Here is an 18,989-nt window from a genome sequence, read left to right as displayed (position 1 = left end):
AGGGCCCATTATCAACTGTGGGGATTGTTTATGAACCAGGACTGATGCACTACTATTTTGGAAGTGACCTATTAATTGTCCATTTAACTAGAATGTATTGATTCAAATAGAAAAATGGAAACCATGACTAAACCTTTTACTCGCTTCTTCAAGGTGGTCTCCCATGAGGGCAATTGAAAACTGTTGTGCAAATTGAGGAGACATTTATCACCGTATACGAGAGTATCAGGAAAAGACTGCTGGAGTAGAGACTAAAAACCCAAAAGCCTGATACCGTAGTATAGTGGCATTCCTGTGTGGAATTAAATCTTTAGTGTTGTATTCCAGAGGTGGAGATTACAAAAGGTCCCACACCTAATTTCAGTTATTTCACCTTGATGTAATACTAGTCTTCTACTTTAGAAAACCTCTGGCAATGGAGTTTAGGTAAATGTAAATGGACAAAAAAATCCCATGTAACAACAGGTAGACATTTGTAAAGGTGTGTGTATTCATTTTCTAGCACTGTTCTAGTAAGAGTCTCCAAGCCATGATAATACACCAATGCCCAGGCCAGTTTAATAAATAGAGCACATAGAAATAATTCTGAAGACATTTCCAAAACAACTTAATCTTCTCAATGGCTTCAAAATTTACTTTCTGCGGTCTCATTTTCCTCTGTCTGCTTCCCAGTCCTTCCTACTTGATGCTTTTGGGCATAACCGTTGTAAATGTGGTGGTGTCGATCCCTGGAGGTTTATAAAATCCCAAGCTTATCTTTTTTATTTAATAAAGCACACAGAGGGGAAAATCAGCACAGCTCAGATCAAGACAATGCTGCAATTTGTTTGTTTTCATTTCTAAAGTTGGCACTTGAAAACAGTTTAGAGATACCACGAGTTTTTAAAATAAACTTGGGTGTCTCATTAGTTATAAATCTGAAATGAATTTCTTATTTTGTTGTTTATAATGATCATTGTGTTGGCAGCACATAATGAAGTGGTGGATTTATGCTATCAATAAAGCATTTTACATAAATAATCAGGAGGCCAAGGAACAGTTAATAAGGCTTATGTCTGCACAGTAATCATTTTTATTTAAGGCATTTACTAGATTTTCTTTTTTTCTTCTCTTTTTAATAACAGGAACGATTTTTATGCCCAAACATTTAATTCTTTTTTCCATTGTACAAAAGAAGAAAAATGAGCTGTTTAAGTAATGTTGTATTAAGTTTCAGCTCGGACAGCCAAAAATTAAGGTTTATACTAAAAATTGTAATAAGTGATGAAATCAATGGCCCTCATTATTGTTTCACAATATTGACTTCACTATGTCTGAAAGCGTAGGATCAGATCAACATGTCCATAACTAGCAAGTGAAATATCACTTTGACTCTTTTAACATGATTCACTTGTTTAAAATTGATTTAGTTTTTCTTGTTAACTTTCAGATTTATGATTGACTCGTTGCAATGTGGAAACGATCATTCATTCAGTGCCCTTCTCACATATCATAAATAGTTTAATAGGCTATTTAAGCACAACCCTTAGAGTGGGGAAAAATTAAAAGGCAGTGGTTAAAAAGTTCTCCCCTCCCTCAAAGCAGTGTGAGGAAAACCTTTGATATTACATCCATCAGGCTTTTTTTTTTCAAAATAACACGTTTCTCAGCTAAAAGGAAATGGAAAGTTGTGGAATGTATGCAGAGAATGACCTTAAAAAAAAAACTACCTGAAAAAATATAGGAGTCTTAATTATGTACAATAGCTAATTGAATTCATCAGGTAATTATTTTGTTTTTGTCTTTGAGTACCCAACTTGAATTTGACCTTTTGAGAATTTTATGTATTAAAAGACAAAGTTTAAATTGGGAGCAGCATAAAAATATGAGCAGGGAAATATTCTGGGACAAACTGCCTTTTTCTTGGGAGATGACCTTATATTCTCTATTTTGAGATCATTTTCCTCTCTTCCCTCCTTTGTTGAAACCTAAAAGAACATAATATATTCTCCAAATTTAAATTTAGAATTTTGTTGAAGGCAGCAGGAAAGGGACATTATGTTGTTATTGCGCATGTAGGTTGGTCCTATGAGTATTACTGTCAAAAGGTGGCAATGCTCTGATAGTACTTTTGCCACCTGACCTGGCTGTGCTTTCAGCTGGAGTGGTGAGGGGGCTGAGGAAACTGACCAAGACCTGTGGAAGTGGGTAAAAGACTGCATGAAAGTTTCTTTCCTAAGGCTTTCTCTTTAGCACTCTGTTAACTTCAGAGGATGCAGAATTAGGTTCTGATAGAGCAAGAAGCCTCATTATGTTGCCGAGTTTGTACAATAAGTTGAATATAGATTTTGACTTCTCAATAGTGAAGGGAGGGGTGCTCCATAGATAAATGACACTCGTTCAACCAGGAAGAATGTTTAAAGGAGTCAGAGACTCAAAGACAATAGATTTTCCAGGTTGATGGCTCTATTCAGCAGTTCTTATATGGGTAACATTCCTGCAGCAGAGTTTCCTTTCTCCCCACGTGTTCATAAGTAGTAGGGGTGGGGGTTGGGGACATAGGGTACTTCTCCCTCATCTTATCTATAGCCCTGCCTGAACATAACATGAAATCTCATAGGGTAGCTGATAAAGTCCTGATTTTAGATTCCCCCAAACAAGTGTACAAGTACAGTATAGGGGAGGGAGAGAACTGGATGAACAGAACAAAGTAGGAAAGGTTTGTACTGTTAGCTCAGTATGTGTCTACAGAATGAGGTGGGGAGAGTGAATTGTGCTTTTAGAAACACTGTGTTTCCCTGAAAATAAGACCTAGCCAGACCATCAGCACAGGGAACGGCAAGGTCAGTGCCATGGCAGGGTCCAGGAACTTACAGTGGACCAAAGGCAGCAGTAGGCATGAACGGTCCAAAACTCTGTCAGGGCTTCCTGAAGCAGCAAGGCGAAAGGACATAGGACAACGGAAACTAACCCAAATGGGATCAATAATCCAGAGATGCTAATGAGTCAAGGTGTGTCGAAACATCACACAAAGTACCAGCACACTGTTTCTGGGGACACGACTCTTGGATTGCAGTGGTAACAAGACAGGGCAGAGCTGCAGCTTTTTGCTCTCAGGCTGATGTCTAGGAAGTGACTGTATAGGTCCCCCTTTGTTCTCTAGGGCTTGCTGGCTGTTACAAATAGCAATGCCCTGTCTTCAGAAATAAGACTGGTTTTCTAGAGGTCAAGGAAAAAGAAGAGGCAGAGGCTTCCACTAGTTAATCTAATGTTGTGTCTCTCTATTGCTGCCTACCTTCCCCTCCACACCCCAACAATACCATTCACACACACCTCTATTTGCAGTGCCCTTACTAGGCCCATGACACATGGAGATGCCCTGGGGGATGGTGCTTGGGGACCATCTCAGGATCTAGGGAATCATGCTTTTGAAAATTTCTCCATCCCAGGTTATTCTGCCATTTTGATATGACTGTCCCCACCTTCTGACCTCTTTCCCTGCCCACTCACAACTTTGACAATCTTTGGTATAATTTTAAAGAGCATTGATTGGCCTCACTCTCCTTTGATATGTGACCTCAATTACACAACTTCCCTTTCTGGAGTTTCTATTTTTGTCCTATGGAAAATGGGGATGACAGTATCTACTGCTGGGAATTATTGTAAAGATTATGTAACATGCTGCATGTAGTTGCACATACATCAGCATATGTTGAGCTCCAAATATATATTGAAGCCACATTATAAAATTAATAATAATAATAATATCCCCAAATTGGTAGAGCCTGTAGCACCTTGATTTGGTGGTCCTGGATTTTAAAGCCTCCTTTCTACTATATGTCTTAAGCTCTATATCTGTTTATTTTTATATTATTCATTTGTTTATTTTTTTTATCACCTGGAACTTACTGTGCAAGTCAGACATTTGTCATGAATTTAGGAATAGTTGGAGGTATTTGTTGCTTATAACTTTTCAATAGCTTCTGAGAGATTATTGAGTCACTAACAAGTTCTTGAAGTCCATGTTTGTTTGCAGGCATAAATTTGAGCATGTATTCTTAGGTTTAGAATGTATGGAAATGGTGTAGGTTCCTCAGTGTGGCTTATGATTAGATCCAGAGATAGCCCATAAAAGATTCATGGGTGAGATGTGGAAAGAAGCATCAGTGGTAGAAGCAGCATCTTGTAACACGCTTCTTGTAGGAACCCAAGGCACATCACTTTATGAAAACAAGTGTGATTTGTGTATTGAAGGCTGCACCAAGAGAAGCCAGGCAGCTGTCAAAGAAAAGAAGAATGTAATGTTCTTTATCATGCTGTATTGTTGCTTGTTCATTGGTGGAATTCATGTTTGTAACAGGGCACTGAAACCTGAGGGCCGGACCCAGGGGTCGACTCTCTGACCCTCACAACCACTCCAGGACTCTCTTTCAGACGTTGATGTCTGGTTTGAGTCTGTGAGCCCGAAAATGTTAGTACTTACCACAATAGTGAGAATAATTTATTTGTAGATTTTCATGGTGGAACTCTTCTTTCTCTTTACTTAAAACTAGTTCATTAGGAAAACCTATGGGCTTCTATGAAAAGTTTTAGGGGCATTTAAATGTGCTACCCCACTGTTTTATTTAAACATGAAGGGGCTAAAATGCATAAAATTCTGACTTCTACTAATAAAACCTCTATTTAGAAAAAAAGTACATGTAGATTTTTTTAAAAAAAACTATCGTCCATATATTTAGTCCTCCATATATCCTCCATAAATTTGCTTTTCATTTCTATATAGATATAGAAAGTTATATTAACTCAGAAAATAATTGGCCTTTTGAAAATGCTAAGTTGGTCAGGTCCTTATTGAAATGCTTTCCACTGTGCCACGTTCTAACCTCAACTTGTTTCTGTCACCCCCGGCCCTAATCTACCTTCCCAGTTTATCTCCTGTGTTCTCCCCATTCATACCCTGCACTCTGGAAATGCCAAGCTGTGTGAGATTCCTAGACCCACCGTGTTTCATACATGTTCTCACGAGCTTGCAGTTGCAAATGTTAATCCCATTGCCCTGCCTGCCTTTGTCTAATTTGCCCCCAGGAGGAATTTCTGTTCTAGCTGCTCTGCTCTCTCACGGCTTTACTCTATTGACCTCTAAGGCTTCTTATCTGGTGCTCTAACTGCTTTCTCTGCTATGATCTGCGGGTATTTATCTCACTGTGCTCTGGCTGTCTGTATTTTTCGTGGACCTCTCCTTACCAATGGCGAGCACCTGAAGGATGGATTGGATTCATCGTCAGTTGTCACTCAGCAACAACTCAGTGCCTCTGCCAGATTGGTCCCCCAAAAGGTTGCTACACTGTTTGCTCGTTTTTCTAAGAAACTAGACCTAGACTTAAAATCTGGAGTGGAGGTAAATTATTTGTCCATAACTTTACATTAATAACTTATCTTAGTATTTATTTTTGACTTTTGATCTTTTTTCTCTGACTTTTACTTAATTGACAGCATAGCATGTATCTTATATGTCATATGTGTCATAGCGTATTTTCTTTGCTGCTGTCTGATCTTCATAGTCTTCATCTTTAATGGTTCTTCAAAATTGCATTGCATGGATATAGCATAATGTAACTTTACCTTCGGATAGTTTGGTTTCTTCCCCTAAGTGTTAATATTATAATACGGCAGTCATAATGGTAGATTAGACATATTTATAAACTAAGAATGCCACAATCAAAATATCAAGTGAGAAGGACACAGTGGAATTTGAGGACACAGTTACTAGGCTGTATAGGAAGTGCCATGGGGTCCCGGCTCACAGACTAACCCAGGATGGGGAGCAGAAGCCCGTAGTCACAGATGGGAGCCCCGGCTGTGTTTATAGATGTTTCTTCCTTCCCCTTCTTGACCTGCCTGAGTAAAGGAGCAGTGTGGGCAGAGGAAGGAGCCAAGGATCTGGATTCAGAAAGCCTTGCTACCAGCCGAGCTTGGTGTTCTGTGTGTAGCTTTGGACCTTAACCACTCTGAACACGTCCTCATCTGTACAGAGGATGTCTGTGGCATGTCATTCTTATAAGAAGCAAATGAAATCCAATAAGGGGAAGGAAAATACATTTGTGGGATCTTTACTGTGAGCTTGGCACTGAAATTTTCTTGTGAGATTTCATCCAATTTTTATAGCAACCCTATAAGATGAGCTGGAGGAGACGAACTTGTTCCAAGTCACACTGATAAGTGCTGAGATCCAAACCCAGTTCTTCCATACTCCACTCTGTGTTCTGACACTTTCTAGAGAAACGTCATCCCACTAGATAAATCTGTGCTCTCAAATAATGCAGAAGTGCCAATTCCATGTTCTCTATACCAAGAAAAGTTCAAGAAGAAAAGCATTTAGAAAAAGATGAACAAATTGAGATATTTAGAATATTTTTTATTATTGACCACTGTTGCATAAGACTACTTAAATCTCTGGTAAAGAAATAGTAAATCCAGTTGTCAAAACCTGACTTCAAGATATAACCTTGGCATGAGACAGGCAAAAAGTTGGTGCTGTAAATGGAGAATTAACTAAGATCCTATGAGAGGATGAAGGGATAGGGTATCAGTAAAAGTAGACCTTCGTGAAGAATTGGGCATGATTACATCCCAGGGACTCTTCTAAGGAGTTGTAAATATTATAGAGCTGGAAGGAAAGAGGGAGAAGCCAGTGGTTCTTCTTGCATTGGGAAGATGAACTAGAATAAGATGTAACCCAGGGCTGAGGGCCTAGCTGGGAGATGTTTGCAGTATTTTAGACAAATAGGAAAGGAAGCTATCATATTACAGCAGTAGAATTCACAAAATTTTTCATTTATTGACATTCTCCTTCTAAAATATAAGTTGGATTGTGTCAGTATTGCATAGGGTTAGAAGCCTTTGTTTTGGAATCAGTCTTTTTGAGTTTGAAACCCTAGCCATGTGACCTTGGGCAAAGTTTCTTCATTTTATTCACCTGTGAAATGGGGGAGAAGAATAGTAGCACTCATGGTACCAATTGGTTGGGAGAATTAAATGAAATAACGCAAGTCAGCAGCTTAACACAGAGTAAATGTAACAGTATAGAGTAAGTGCTCAGTGTATGTTTTTTATTACCATGTCACACCCTGCGTAAACATCTTCTGTTGACCTTCAGTGCCTATTGGAGAATGTCCCAAACCCTTATGTCCCAAACGTCTTTTATGATCCGGCTCCATTCCACTCCATGCCAGAGGTCCAAATGTCTTCAAGAGCCTGGCAGGTAAAAAGCAAGCTAGGTGAGGTTATGGCAAACTGGAGGCCACACACTGCATCTAAAGGAGCTACCCACTACTCATTCATGTAGCTCTTTGCTTTGTGGAAAGTGAGCCCAGTGTGTTTACCTTTGAGGAGATGTTGGAAACCTGGACTTCCTGTGAACCTCCCGGTTAATATATGTGGACAAGTGAATCAGAATTCTTAATCAATACTCTAAGACCAAACAAAGCCCATCGGCAGGCTGGGTATGGTTGCGAGCTTGCACTCTCTGCTTCATGCCCTTCCCCAGTCTTGCATACTGCTTACTTCTCCTTGGATAAACTGTATTCCTTTGTGTGTTAGTGCTTTTAGACATGCTAGTCACTCTGCCTGGATTGGCTTTCGTTCTTTCTCCACTGGGCTGCTTTGTTCTTTTAGACTTGGCTCAACCTGACTATTTTCTCTGGACTATTCTACTTCTGTAATTTCCTCCTTTGTGATACTGGAGCTTTTTGTAGATCATTCAATTCATTTGCTTGTTTTTTTTAGAAATAATTATTAAGCACCAAAATGCATATCAGCTACAGCCATAAACTGGAGTCCCTACTCCCCTGGTGCCTATTTCTGGAGTGATGTTCATGTTTCAGTGCTCCCATGTGAAAGTGAGCTCCTGGATAGTAGGGACCATGTGCGATTTGTCTGGTTTCTCAGCAATTAGCCCAGTGTATTAGTGTCTTCTTGCTGCTTTAACAAATTTCCACACACCTAGCATCTTAAAACAATATAAGCTTAATTATCATACAAACTTGCTATCTTCAGGTCTGAAATGATTTCACTGGACTAAAATCAAGGTGTCGTCAGGGCTGCATTCCTTCTACTGCCTCTACAGGGGATTCTGTTTCAGTTTTCAGTTGCTTGAAACTTGCCGTTTTCAGTTTCCAGTGGCTGCCTGCATTTCTTTGCTTGTGGTCCCTTCCTCCATCTTCAAAGCAAGAAGTGTAACATCTTCAGATCTCTGACCATGACTTCCTTTTTTTGGTCTCCCTCTTCCACTTATGAGGACCCTTGTAATTGCATCGGACCCTCAAGGATATTCCAGGATACTCTCCTAATCTCAATGTCAGCTGATTAGCAACTGTAATTCCACCTGCAACTCTCGTTCTCCCTTGCCATGTAATCTAACATATTCATAGGTTATGGGGATTAGGACATGGGCATCTTTGAGAAGGCCATTATTCTGCCTACCACAACTGGGAAGATGAATGAATGAATGATGCATAAAACTCTCAGAGGGTGGGAACCAGTGTTGTCCTAGCCACAACAGAGCACAAAAAGTAGTAAATGTCTCAGACCGGAAGGAGTTGCTGATCAGTTGAATTGGGGGGGTGGTGGTGGTGGTGGTGGTGGTGGTGATTGGAGGTCTTCCAAACCTCCCTTCTCAGATTAAACATCTCTGACTCTTTCAAATTTTCCCTAACATCTCAGATTAAGATCAGACCCCTTATTTTATGTTCCCAAAGGCACTTTCCCTAGAAATATTTCATTATGCTTGTGATGCTAGTTTAATAAATGCCTTCCACTAGATTTTACAGGTAACAAGTACAATAAAACACACCTATCAGTGTGTAGCTTTGAGCAGAGTACCTGGAAAATATGGTCAGTGCTCAAAAATCTCCTGAGAGGATGAATAAATTAAGACTTAGAGAAAAATGAAGTGTTTAAACCACTTACTACTTATTCTGCATTGGAGGTTTTTAACCTAGGAGCATGGGCTTTCTGACATGGCATCCAAAATTTGGAGGACAAGTATATGTACTTTTTTCTCATTCGGGAGCAAATAGTGTTCATCAGATTCTTCATGGAATCTGTCACCAAAAAGAGGAAAAGAAGAACTGCTCTAAGGGTACAGAGTTCAGAGACAAGTTTATGTGGCCATGGTACACAGAAGGAGGATACTGTTCAGGGAAAGACAGACGGACTTATCCTCACTGAAACTAACTGGACTTTTGTATCTTTTCCCACCTCTAGGAGAAGAGAGCGTGCTGCCTCTCCTGACACAAGACTCTAATTCCAAAGCTCGGAGGGGTATTTTGAGAAGAGCCGTATTTTCTGAGGACCAGAGAAAGGCTCTGGAGAAAATGTTTCAGAAGCAGAAATATATCAGCAAAACAGACCGAAAGAAACTTGCCATCAACTTGGGACTAAAGGAATCACAGGTACTAATTGAGCAGGATAATGTCCACTGCTCCTGATTTCTGAAGGAATACAGTGTATGCCATTCATTTGGCAAATATTCATTGTAGGAGGCTGGACACTGAAGTGTTATTGAAATGATTTCATAATTTTTTTAGTGGGTGGAAATATATATCACAATTCCTATATGGAAATAGGTCTGTACGCTTAGAGGTCTAGGGTTTTGCCTTATTAATTCTTCCCAAATGAACAGAAACACAAAGGATGTGGCATTTACATCATTAAATTGTTTCCTGTTTTCACAGAAGCAGGCTACCTAATTCCTTAAAAAACAGAAACCAATTTTCCTCTTTTTCTTCATTTCCAATCCAAAGTCAAGGTATGAATGAGTGACTCATAAATACCTCTTAATGGATTTCATTATTTTGCATTTTGGGCTTATGTCAAGTATAGTTAAGTAATTTCACATTTGCAACACTTACAAACCTTTCTCATACATCGATAGTTCATATACTTTTGAATAAGACTTTCTGGCCTTTTGGGAAGTGCAGAATACTCCACTTAAAGTTTGGCCTGCTAATGATAAATAATTAACAGTATAAGGCTCTAGCATTTCCTATTTGATCCTTATGCTTACCATATGAAATAAGCTCTATAATCATCCACATTTTCTAGATGAGGAAATGTAGAGAAGGAAACACAAGTCCAATGTTATGTAGTAAAGCTGCTTTGGAGCTGGGCTCCCACCCCAGGCAACCTGATTCTGGAGTTTGATTTCTCCCTAACCTGGAGCCACCAGGAACAAGATGTGCAGGGCACTTGGCTAAGGGGGATGGCAGAGACTGAAATGCCACAGGTACTCTGCTTGCCAGTCTGGCTTTCCTGATGCAGGGCTACATCCACCTGGATTTTTTGAATTAGCATAAAGGCAATGAAGGGCCAGCCAAAGCTCTGTATTAACCACCATACTCTGTTTTTCCCTCAGTACAAATGACCTGGTTTCTAACTGGATTTTAGTTAAACCAGCTATTTTTGGGTGAAGCTCTTGCTTCCTTTCCCTAAGGAACTGATTTGTGCCTCCACCTTTTTTTTAGTCATATGAAGCAGTATGTGGTGTGGTAGAGGGTAACAGGCCTAGATCAGCCCATCTGTGCTTTCCTCATTGGGTGGTAATTAATGAGTCCATACCCTTAATCGACTGCTCTGTACTTCAGTTTCTCACTTAAAAAATGGGGACAAATATAGGAATTCTGTGTCACCGAGCAATGTTAGATATATGACAGATGAATCAGTAGCTATATCTTGATGGTCTAATGTGTGCATGACACTGTGCTAGGTAGGCAGTAAGAGGGAAGGTTGATAAGTACTGCTTAAGATACACCACTTGCACCCCAGGAATTTATACAACCAACTGGGGAAACAAAGCAGAAGCTGATGAACACCATACAGGAGACATCATGTGGTAGGTTAGATATATTGACAAATAAAGGAACTAGATCAGTGGTCCTCAACATTATGTATCTCTGGAGCCTCACATTAGTTCTCATCTCTGGAAAGGACAGCCATATGACTGGTCCCCATACCCGACCCGTAGGGAGCCTAGTGATGGAACTCTCTGATCCACAGAGGAATTGTGGGCCTGCGTGAGGACCACATGGTGGCTTGGTAGGCCTGGCCTGCATCACACTGGTATGGATAAGAGAGTCCAGAATCGGACGGGAGAAAATGTGCACGTTTGGGACGTCAGGGTGGGGGAGGCTCTGGTTGAATAGAAATTTGAAGTAGGTATTAAAAGATGAAAAGTGGTTAGGTTTGGTCTGATGGTGCTGTGAGAAAGTGTGAAAATCTCAGACAGTACATATAATCTTAAAAATTCACTATGAAAAGAGAATGCAGCAAGCATGTTAAAGAATATTTATGAGGGGGAGGACCATAATCTCTCCATTCCAAGAAAACAAACTATTTTCCTCTTTGTATGTTATCTTCCTGTTCTTATCCACAGGCACATAGTTTTACATATTTGATTATATTGTTTTTAAAACTCAGGTGCCACAGGAATGAATGCTTTTTTAGCTGATGGAATTTGGTGAACATCTCAGAAGTAATTTAACATTTTCTTACTTGCGTATGTATCGAATTACACAATACATGGTATTTATTATGGTAAATTCAAACAAAAGAGAAAGTGGAAAAGTTAAAAATAAAAGCTCATCTATTCCCCTCCCAATCCAACTCCTTGGTTACTACTGTCATTTTTAAACGACTCTTGTTTGAATTTATTAGATATATTGTATTATTTTAAAAATAAAATTGCATGTGTGTTGTATATGCACTAACATATAATCACCAATACTTGCATAACGACTACCATGTGCCCTTATATTTGGTGTCATTTATCCTTAAAATGACCCTGTGAGGTAGCTACTTCCATTGTTATTTTACAAATGAAGAAGCTGAGACCCAGAATTGTGTATATATATTTTTAAATAAAAATGGGATCGTGCTCTGCATATATTTTGACTTCTTCTGAAGGACATTCCAAATCACCTGTACCACCAGCACACATCGCACATTAGAACATCACCGGGGCCAGTCGCCCCGTGCATAGCCCCTGCCAGTCACTACCTGCTCCTTCCACTATGCTGACTTCTAACAACATAGATTAATTTTGCCTCGTTTTCTACTTCATATAAATAGAATCGTGCAGTACATATTCTTTGGTATATGGCTTCTTTTACTTAACATGATGTTTGTGAGATTTGTTCATGTTGTTGTGTGTAGCAGTAGTTCCTTCGTCTTCATCACTGTACGTCAGCACACGGAGTACCGCAGCTTATTCATCCTCATGGGCATTTGGATTGTTTCCAGGATTTGGCCATTATAAATAATGCTGCTGACAATGCCTGTTGTTTTGTGCTTTGCTTTTTTCTCCCCCATTTAAATGTCATGGAATGTTTCCTTTCATTCCAGAATGTACATATTTACTTTATTCTTTTTTAGTATCTCATAACAGACCATTGCATGGATATATCATAATTGGCTATGGCTATCGTCAACTTTAAGTTATTTCTAATTTTCACTATTACATATCTTCATGCACTTTTAAAATATATCTGTAAGGTAGGGAACTAGGAGTGGTGTTTATAAGCTTATGTACATTTTACATTGTAATACCTTAAGACATTTATTTCCAAATATAATATTAATATATTGAGTTATATCAAATTTGCACTCTTAATAACAAATGGTCCCTTTTTACAAACTCTCCACTATTTATAATTTTAAAAAAATGTTGCCAATCTCATTGGCAATGGTATTTGTTGTTTTGTAATTTGAATTTTCCTAATTACCAGAACTTGAGTATCTTAATCATTTTACTAGCTACTGTATTTTGCTGTGTATAATGCGCTCCTGTATATAACATGCACCAACATTTTTAGCCCAAAATTTCAGGGAAATGGAACTAGTACTATCCATGTGTAATGTACATCCTTAGTTTTCTGTCACAAATTTGGGCAAAAAAGTTCACATTATACACAGCAAATATGTATTATGTATATTATATATGTAATAACACATCTTTATCCATTCCTCTATCAATGGATACCTGGGCTGCTCAGATCTTGGCTATCGTAAATAATGCAATGGACATAGATATATCTTTTTTAATTAATGGTTTCATTTTTTTTGGATAAATACCCAGAAGTGGAATTGCTGGGTAGTGCAATAGTTCTAGTTTTAATTTTTTGAAGAACCTCCAATAGTGTTTTCCATAGTGTCTGTACTAATTTACATTCCCACCAACAGTGCATGAAGGTTCCCTCCTGACAGCCTCATCAGCACTTATTTGTTGACTTTTTAATAATGGCCATTTTTACAGGTGTGAGGTGATATCTCATGCTTTTGATTTGTGTTGATGATTAGTGATGTTGACCATCTTTTCATGTTTGTTGGCCATCTGTATGTACTCTTTGGAGAAATGTCTATTCAGGTCCTCTGCTCATTTTTTAATCAAATTGTTTTTTTGATGATGAGTTGTAGGAGTTCCTTATATATTTTGCATATTAACCCTTGTTGGACATATCATTTGCAAATATCTCCTCTCAATGCCATTCTTCTCAGAACAAGTACAACAAGTAATCCTAAAATTTACATGGAACTGCAAAAGATGTCAAATAGCCAAAACAATCTTGAGAAAGAAGAACAAAGTTGGAAGTATCACACTCCTTGATTTCAAACTATACTACAATGCTATAATAATCAAAACAGTATGATACTGGTACAAAAACAGGCACATAGATCAATGGAACAGAATAGAGAGCCCAGCAATAAAGCCTCGCTTACATGGTCAATTAATCTATGACAAAGGAGGCAAGAATATGCAATCAGGTAAAGAGAGTCTCTTCAATAAATGGTGTTGGGAAAACTGGACAAATACATGCAAAAAAATGAAACTGGACCACTTTCTTACATCATATACAAAAATAAACTTAAAATGGATTAAAGACTTAAATGTTATACCTGAAACCATAAAACGAGAAGAAAACGTAAAATTCTTCGACATTGGTCTTAGCAATATCGTTTTGGATATGTCTTCTTGGGCAAGGGCAACAAAAACAAAAATCAATAAATAGGACTACATCAAACTAAAAAGCTTCCAAGTCTCTGCTTTTAATTCTTTTGGGTAGATTGGGAGCTTTTCACGTTTATGGTATCTGTATTTGTACATAAATTCCTCATTTTTATGCACTCAGCTCTATCTTTTTATTTGTAGCCTTAGTATTTTATGTCATGCTTAAGAAAACATTCACCTCCCCAAGACTATAATGATAACTTCTCATATTTTCTTGTAGAACTTTTATAATTTTGTTTTTATTGTTTAGCGATTTAATCTATGTGGAATTTGTTTTTGTATTTGGTAAGAGGTAGAACCTTTATTGTATGACTTTTCCCAAATATATACATTTGTCCCAATAACATTGATTGTGAAGAAACTCCTTTCATGTTGTTTTTTTCATTGAGATATCACTAAAAAAAAATGTCTAGATATTCACAAAATCTAAAGGAAGAAGAAAATAATGAATGTGATGAGAAAAGCAAGAATCACTAATGGGAACAAATAATAGTCTTAGTGAAAATCCATTAGAAGTACTTGGCAGGCTTTCTAGGAGTAAAGGCCCACTGCAAATAATAAATGAGCTCATGAATAGAACCAAATGCTCTGGTATATACACATTAGTACTGTTTTCTTATGAAAAGCCTTAATCGCAGGATTGTAACTGAGATGGCAGTCTTTTGAACTCAGTTGCCGGGAGTAGGTTTCTTTTGTAGCCATTTTAAACATTGCCAATCAAGTTGAAAGAATGAAGAAATTGTTTTGCCAGTCTAGAAAGGCTATCTCAGATAGAATTTTTTCCTTCATTGGGATAAATTTTTAGTTGTTATACTTTAATAATTATTTCTTTAGGTAAAATTTTTTTTTTCATTTTCCGTTGTAAAAGTAGACATCTACTAACTTGTTTGTACAAGGATGTAATGTAATGCATGGAAAACAATATGATTGGCTTTTAAGATTATCAGGCAAGCAATTGTGAAGTTCTTTGCTCAAGCACAATTGACTGCACAGGAGGTAACGAGGTAGGTTAATAGTAAAGAGACTCAAGTGGGGTTGAGGGAAGGTATGGCTCAAATTAGAAACCACCATCGTAAGTACTTTTGGGTTAATTATAATCAATTGTCATTTATTGAGTCTAATTTTCAAGTTTGATAAATCCTGGGAACAATCAAACTTGGAAACTGTATAAAGCCTGAAATTTATCAAAATGTTTTGAAATGTATTCTTAATTTAGCCTCCAAAAGTTCCTGATGCAATCCGAATGTTTATAAGAGCCTGGACACTGGAGTGTGACAGTCAGAGATTCTAGTCTAAATGCTTCCATTTTACTAGATGTATGACCCTGAACTGATTTATTGCTCTGAACCTCAGTTTTCTTACATGTTAAAGGAGGAATTCTTGCAGTCATTGTGAGGATCAAATTATATAATCCACATAGAGTACCTGACACCTGGTACAAAATAAACACTCAGATGCTATTACTAGTAGATAACATTTCCTTTGAATAAATAATTTAGCACAGACTAAATGATGTTTTAAAATACCTAAGAGAGTTAAATCAGTCTCAAAGATGTCAAACTTACAGGATGTAATCAATTTACACAGTAGTTTTATTTCTTGAGTGTGCTGGGGGGCGGGGTATTATACTAAAGTAATTTCTCAGATATTTTTGAAGGAGCCCATGTGAAAAGCCACAAGGACTTTGCTAGACTGACTCTCATCATAAAGTAGAAGGCATAATAGGGGAACTTACAGTTTAAAATACTGAAGAAAAGTAATGTGGAATAAGTGATCATTTTGTCCAATTATTTTATCAATAGGTGAAAATTTGGTTTCAGAACAGAAGGATGAAATGGCGGAATTCCAAAGAAAAGGAAGTGCTTTCCAACAGATGTATCCAAGAAGTAGGTCTTCAAGAGGATTCCCTCTCTCGATCTGCTCTGGGTTTCCCTTCTCCATGTCCTTCACTCTGGGAAGTCTCCCAACAGCACTCAAGTCCAAGATGGAGGGAGAATTCACCAGAACCTCCAGAAAGACTAATCCACGAGAGTTCAGGGGCACAGCCTTCAGAAGCAAATTCACTACAAGGTGCCCTGTATTTGTGTTCTGAAGAAGAACCTGGAGACAAGGGTGTACTTACTGCGGCCATCTGAATGGAAGCATTCCTCCATGTTAATTTAAAAGAACACTTAACTAATGTTTAGACTGTAAAGCCGGCTAGCTTGTGCCTCATCAGTGCCTAAAACTAATGGAGTGATGCATGAACTAATGCTTTAGGAAACCCTCCCCAGTGTTCTCTTATTTGGGTCCTAGACTCAGACTTAATTTGTAAGTGGAATAGAATCGTCCAGAAGGAACTGAAAAGAATGAGAGAAACAGTTGGCTCAGTCTCTGCTCTAAGTATGTGTATATATGTGTGTGTCTCTATGTGTGTGTATATATATAAATATTCATTAAAATACATTAAGAGAAACTAGTTTCTCTTTAAATATTGCATTGAACAAATTCATTTCCTTTTATATGAAGAAAAACCAACCATTAATTTTTTAAAATGTAAAATGAATACAAATTTTGATACCATAAGAACATGTTTCAAGAAATCCTCTATTTTCTAGTTTTTCAGTATCCAGCAGTAAATAAGTTTTAACAACTCAGCAGTCCTAATCAAATGAGCCACTGATTACACTGAAATTATAATATATATTTAAATTTAATGCAACAAATAAACTAGGAGAATTTCTGAATGTAACTATTAGTATCCATAATTTCCAAGCCTCTGGACTTTATCAGGCCATCAGTGACGGAGGTACCCATTTAATTAGTGATTATCTTTTAATCTCTTCTCTGTAAGGATGGGCCTTAATCAGGGTTTGCAAAGTAAAATGTCATTAAGGGCCTGTCAGGTAAGAAAAGGGCATGGCCCACCTAAAGATATTTAAGTTTAATAATTTTTAAAATATTGTATTTGCCAAACAAGACATCTGTGCCAAGCAGTTTGTAACCTCTGGCCAAGACTTAAAGAAGTGTCACAATTCTTTAAATGTTCCCAACTGGACTTTAAAACATGATACCGGTGGAATCTATAGTGATTTCTGTTTGCATTTCTAGTTATAGACTCAATTTTCCACTTAGGTGGTATATACTATATATATTAGGTTATTTTTATGTATTAACAAATACCATACAGATGTTTTATGTTTTTTTGAGTCTCTGAAATGGTATTATTATAAAATTGCATTTCTGGTAACGATTTGCTTAATCTAGAAATTTTTATTCCTGGTCCAAGAAAAAAATTATGCTTCATTTTGAAGGAAATGAGGCAGAAAAAGGAAATGATGTGGTTTTGAACTAGGTTATTACTAATCTGTGGACAAGAAACATTATTAGAAGTTCATGATGTGGAATTTTGCTGGTGAGAAAGCTACATAAAGAGAGTGGCTTCTAATTTGCTTATGTTCTTAGCTATAGACTTTGAGGGTTTAGGATTTAGAAAAGATAATATTTTACCACTATGCTATACACCTGAAACTAATATAATATTGAATGTCAACTGTAATTGAAAGATAAAAAAAAAGTGTAAGAAAAGAAAAGTCAGTATTTCTGAAGATAATAGTTTTAGTCAGCATCAGGAAATTATTTTATATGAATAGAATTTGAATTGGTGTGTGCCAGCCTATCTTTATCACAAGATCTTTTATTTAAAAGTCATCTCAGAGGAAGCTTGTCTCAGTGCCTCTTTGTGGGAAGTAGAGGTAGGGATCTGCTGACAACAATTTAACTTTTAAAACTTGAAAAAGATTTTTCTTTATTTTTCAATTACAGTTAACATATGGTAGTATATTAGTTTCAGATGTACATCAGTGATGAGACATTTAGATAACTTACGAAGTGACAACTTCTGAAGTGATCACCCCGAAAAATGATTTATAGTGTGGCTTCTTTTCTTTGTTTGATGTTAACCTCATTTACATTTATTGGGTCCTTTCTATGTGCTAGAGACTGTGCTAAGCCTTTAGGGTAGGTTACCTCATTTAATCCTAGTGACAATAACCTTATAAGGTAGGTACTATTGCTGTCAGGATTCCTGTTACCCAGACAAGGGACCTGAGGCTGTGTGGTTAGGGTGATTGCCCATGGTCATGAGGTTAATATTAACCAATGGGATTTGGACCCTGGCAGTCAAGTTTCAAATCTTGAAATCTTACCAACCATGTGGGGGTGTATACCACTGTGGAATGTATTCACCCAGCAATGGGATGCATTGTTATGACATACATTTGGGGGATTGCCATGAGATTTATTAAAGAAATTCAGAAGCACATTATACTTTACAATCTCTTATTTGGGGAATGGTTTTCTCTTAAGTAGTCTTTTAATTTTGAAGTTTAGGAAAGTAAAGAATTGCAAAAGCCCTTATGACGCTTCCACAGAGAATGACCCCATAGGAGTGTTTAAGTGTGAAATGGAAATGTATTTTTTGATCATTCACTGCTAAAAATCATAAAGTACTTATTGAAGGTCACTTTTCCTTTAAAATAACTTGAAAATCAAATGAGAGAAACTGTCATGGCCATTGATTACCCAGGTTTTATAGTGGGCTAATTGGTACTTAAATGATCTTTCCCTAGGATTTCACCCCAAGCTCTGAGACCCAGCAGGGGCTTCTCTCTGTTAGATTGGCTTGATATTTGATTATACAAATAAATATTTTAATTGGTTTCCACTTTGGAATGTGTTAAGTTTTAGGAAAAATACACTTTGGTCGAATATATGAGAAATGCTTAGGAAAAACACACAAAAACATATGGAGTCTGACAATTAAGTTCTCAAACTCATCCTAAAAAAAGTGCTACATACCTCATTACTGAATATCACTATGGTCACCTTCAAAGTACTCCCCTTGGGAAGCTATGCACTGATACCAGTCCACCCTTCAAAGCAATTTCGGAGCTCTTTTTCTGGAATG

General features: G+C 37.5%; 1 protein-coding gene across 1 annotated transcript in view; it reads left to right on the top strand.

Moving 5' to 3' along the window:
• DBX2 (developing brain homeobox 2) overlaps positions 1–18,539 on the top strand; it is a 34,414-nt gene extending 15,875 nt beyond the window's left edge. The window contains exons 3-4 of the mRNA XM_033117725.1: positions 9,244–9,431; positions 15,844–18,539. Of these exons, the coding sequence (XP_032973616.1) occupies positions 9,244–9,431; positions 15,844–16,176 (521 nt within the window). The 3' untranslated portion in view covers positions 16,177–18,539. The remainder of the gene's footprint in view (positions 1–9,243; positions 9,432–15,843) is intronic.
• Positions 18,540–18,989: the final 450 nt, after the last annotated feature.

Source organism: Rhinolophus ferrumequinum, chromosome 10 (assembly GCF_004115265.2).
Source record: "Rhinolophus ferrumequinum isolate MPI-CBG mRhiFer1 chromosome 10, mRhiFer1_v1.p, whole genome shotgun sequence".
NCBI classification, from domain to species: domain Eukaryota; kingdom Metazoa; phylum Chordata; class Mammalia; order Chiroptera; family Rhinolophidae; genus Rhinolophus; species Rhinolophus ferrumequinum.
This window is presented reverse-complemented; position numbering and strand designations above follow the sequence as displayed.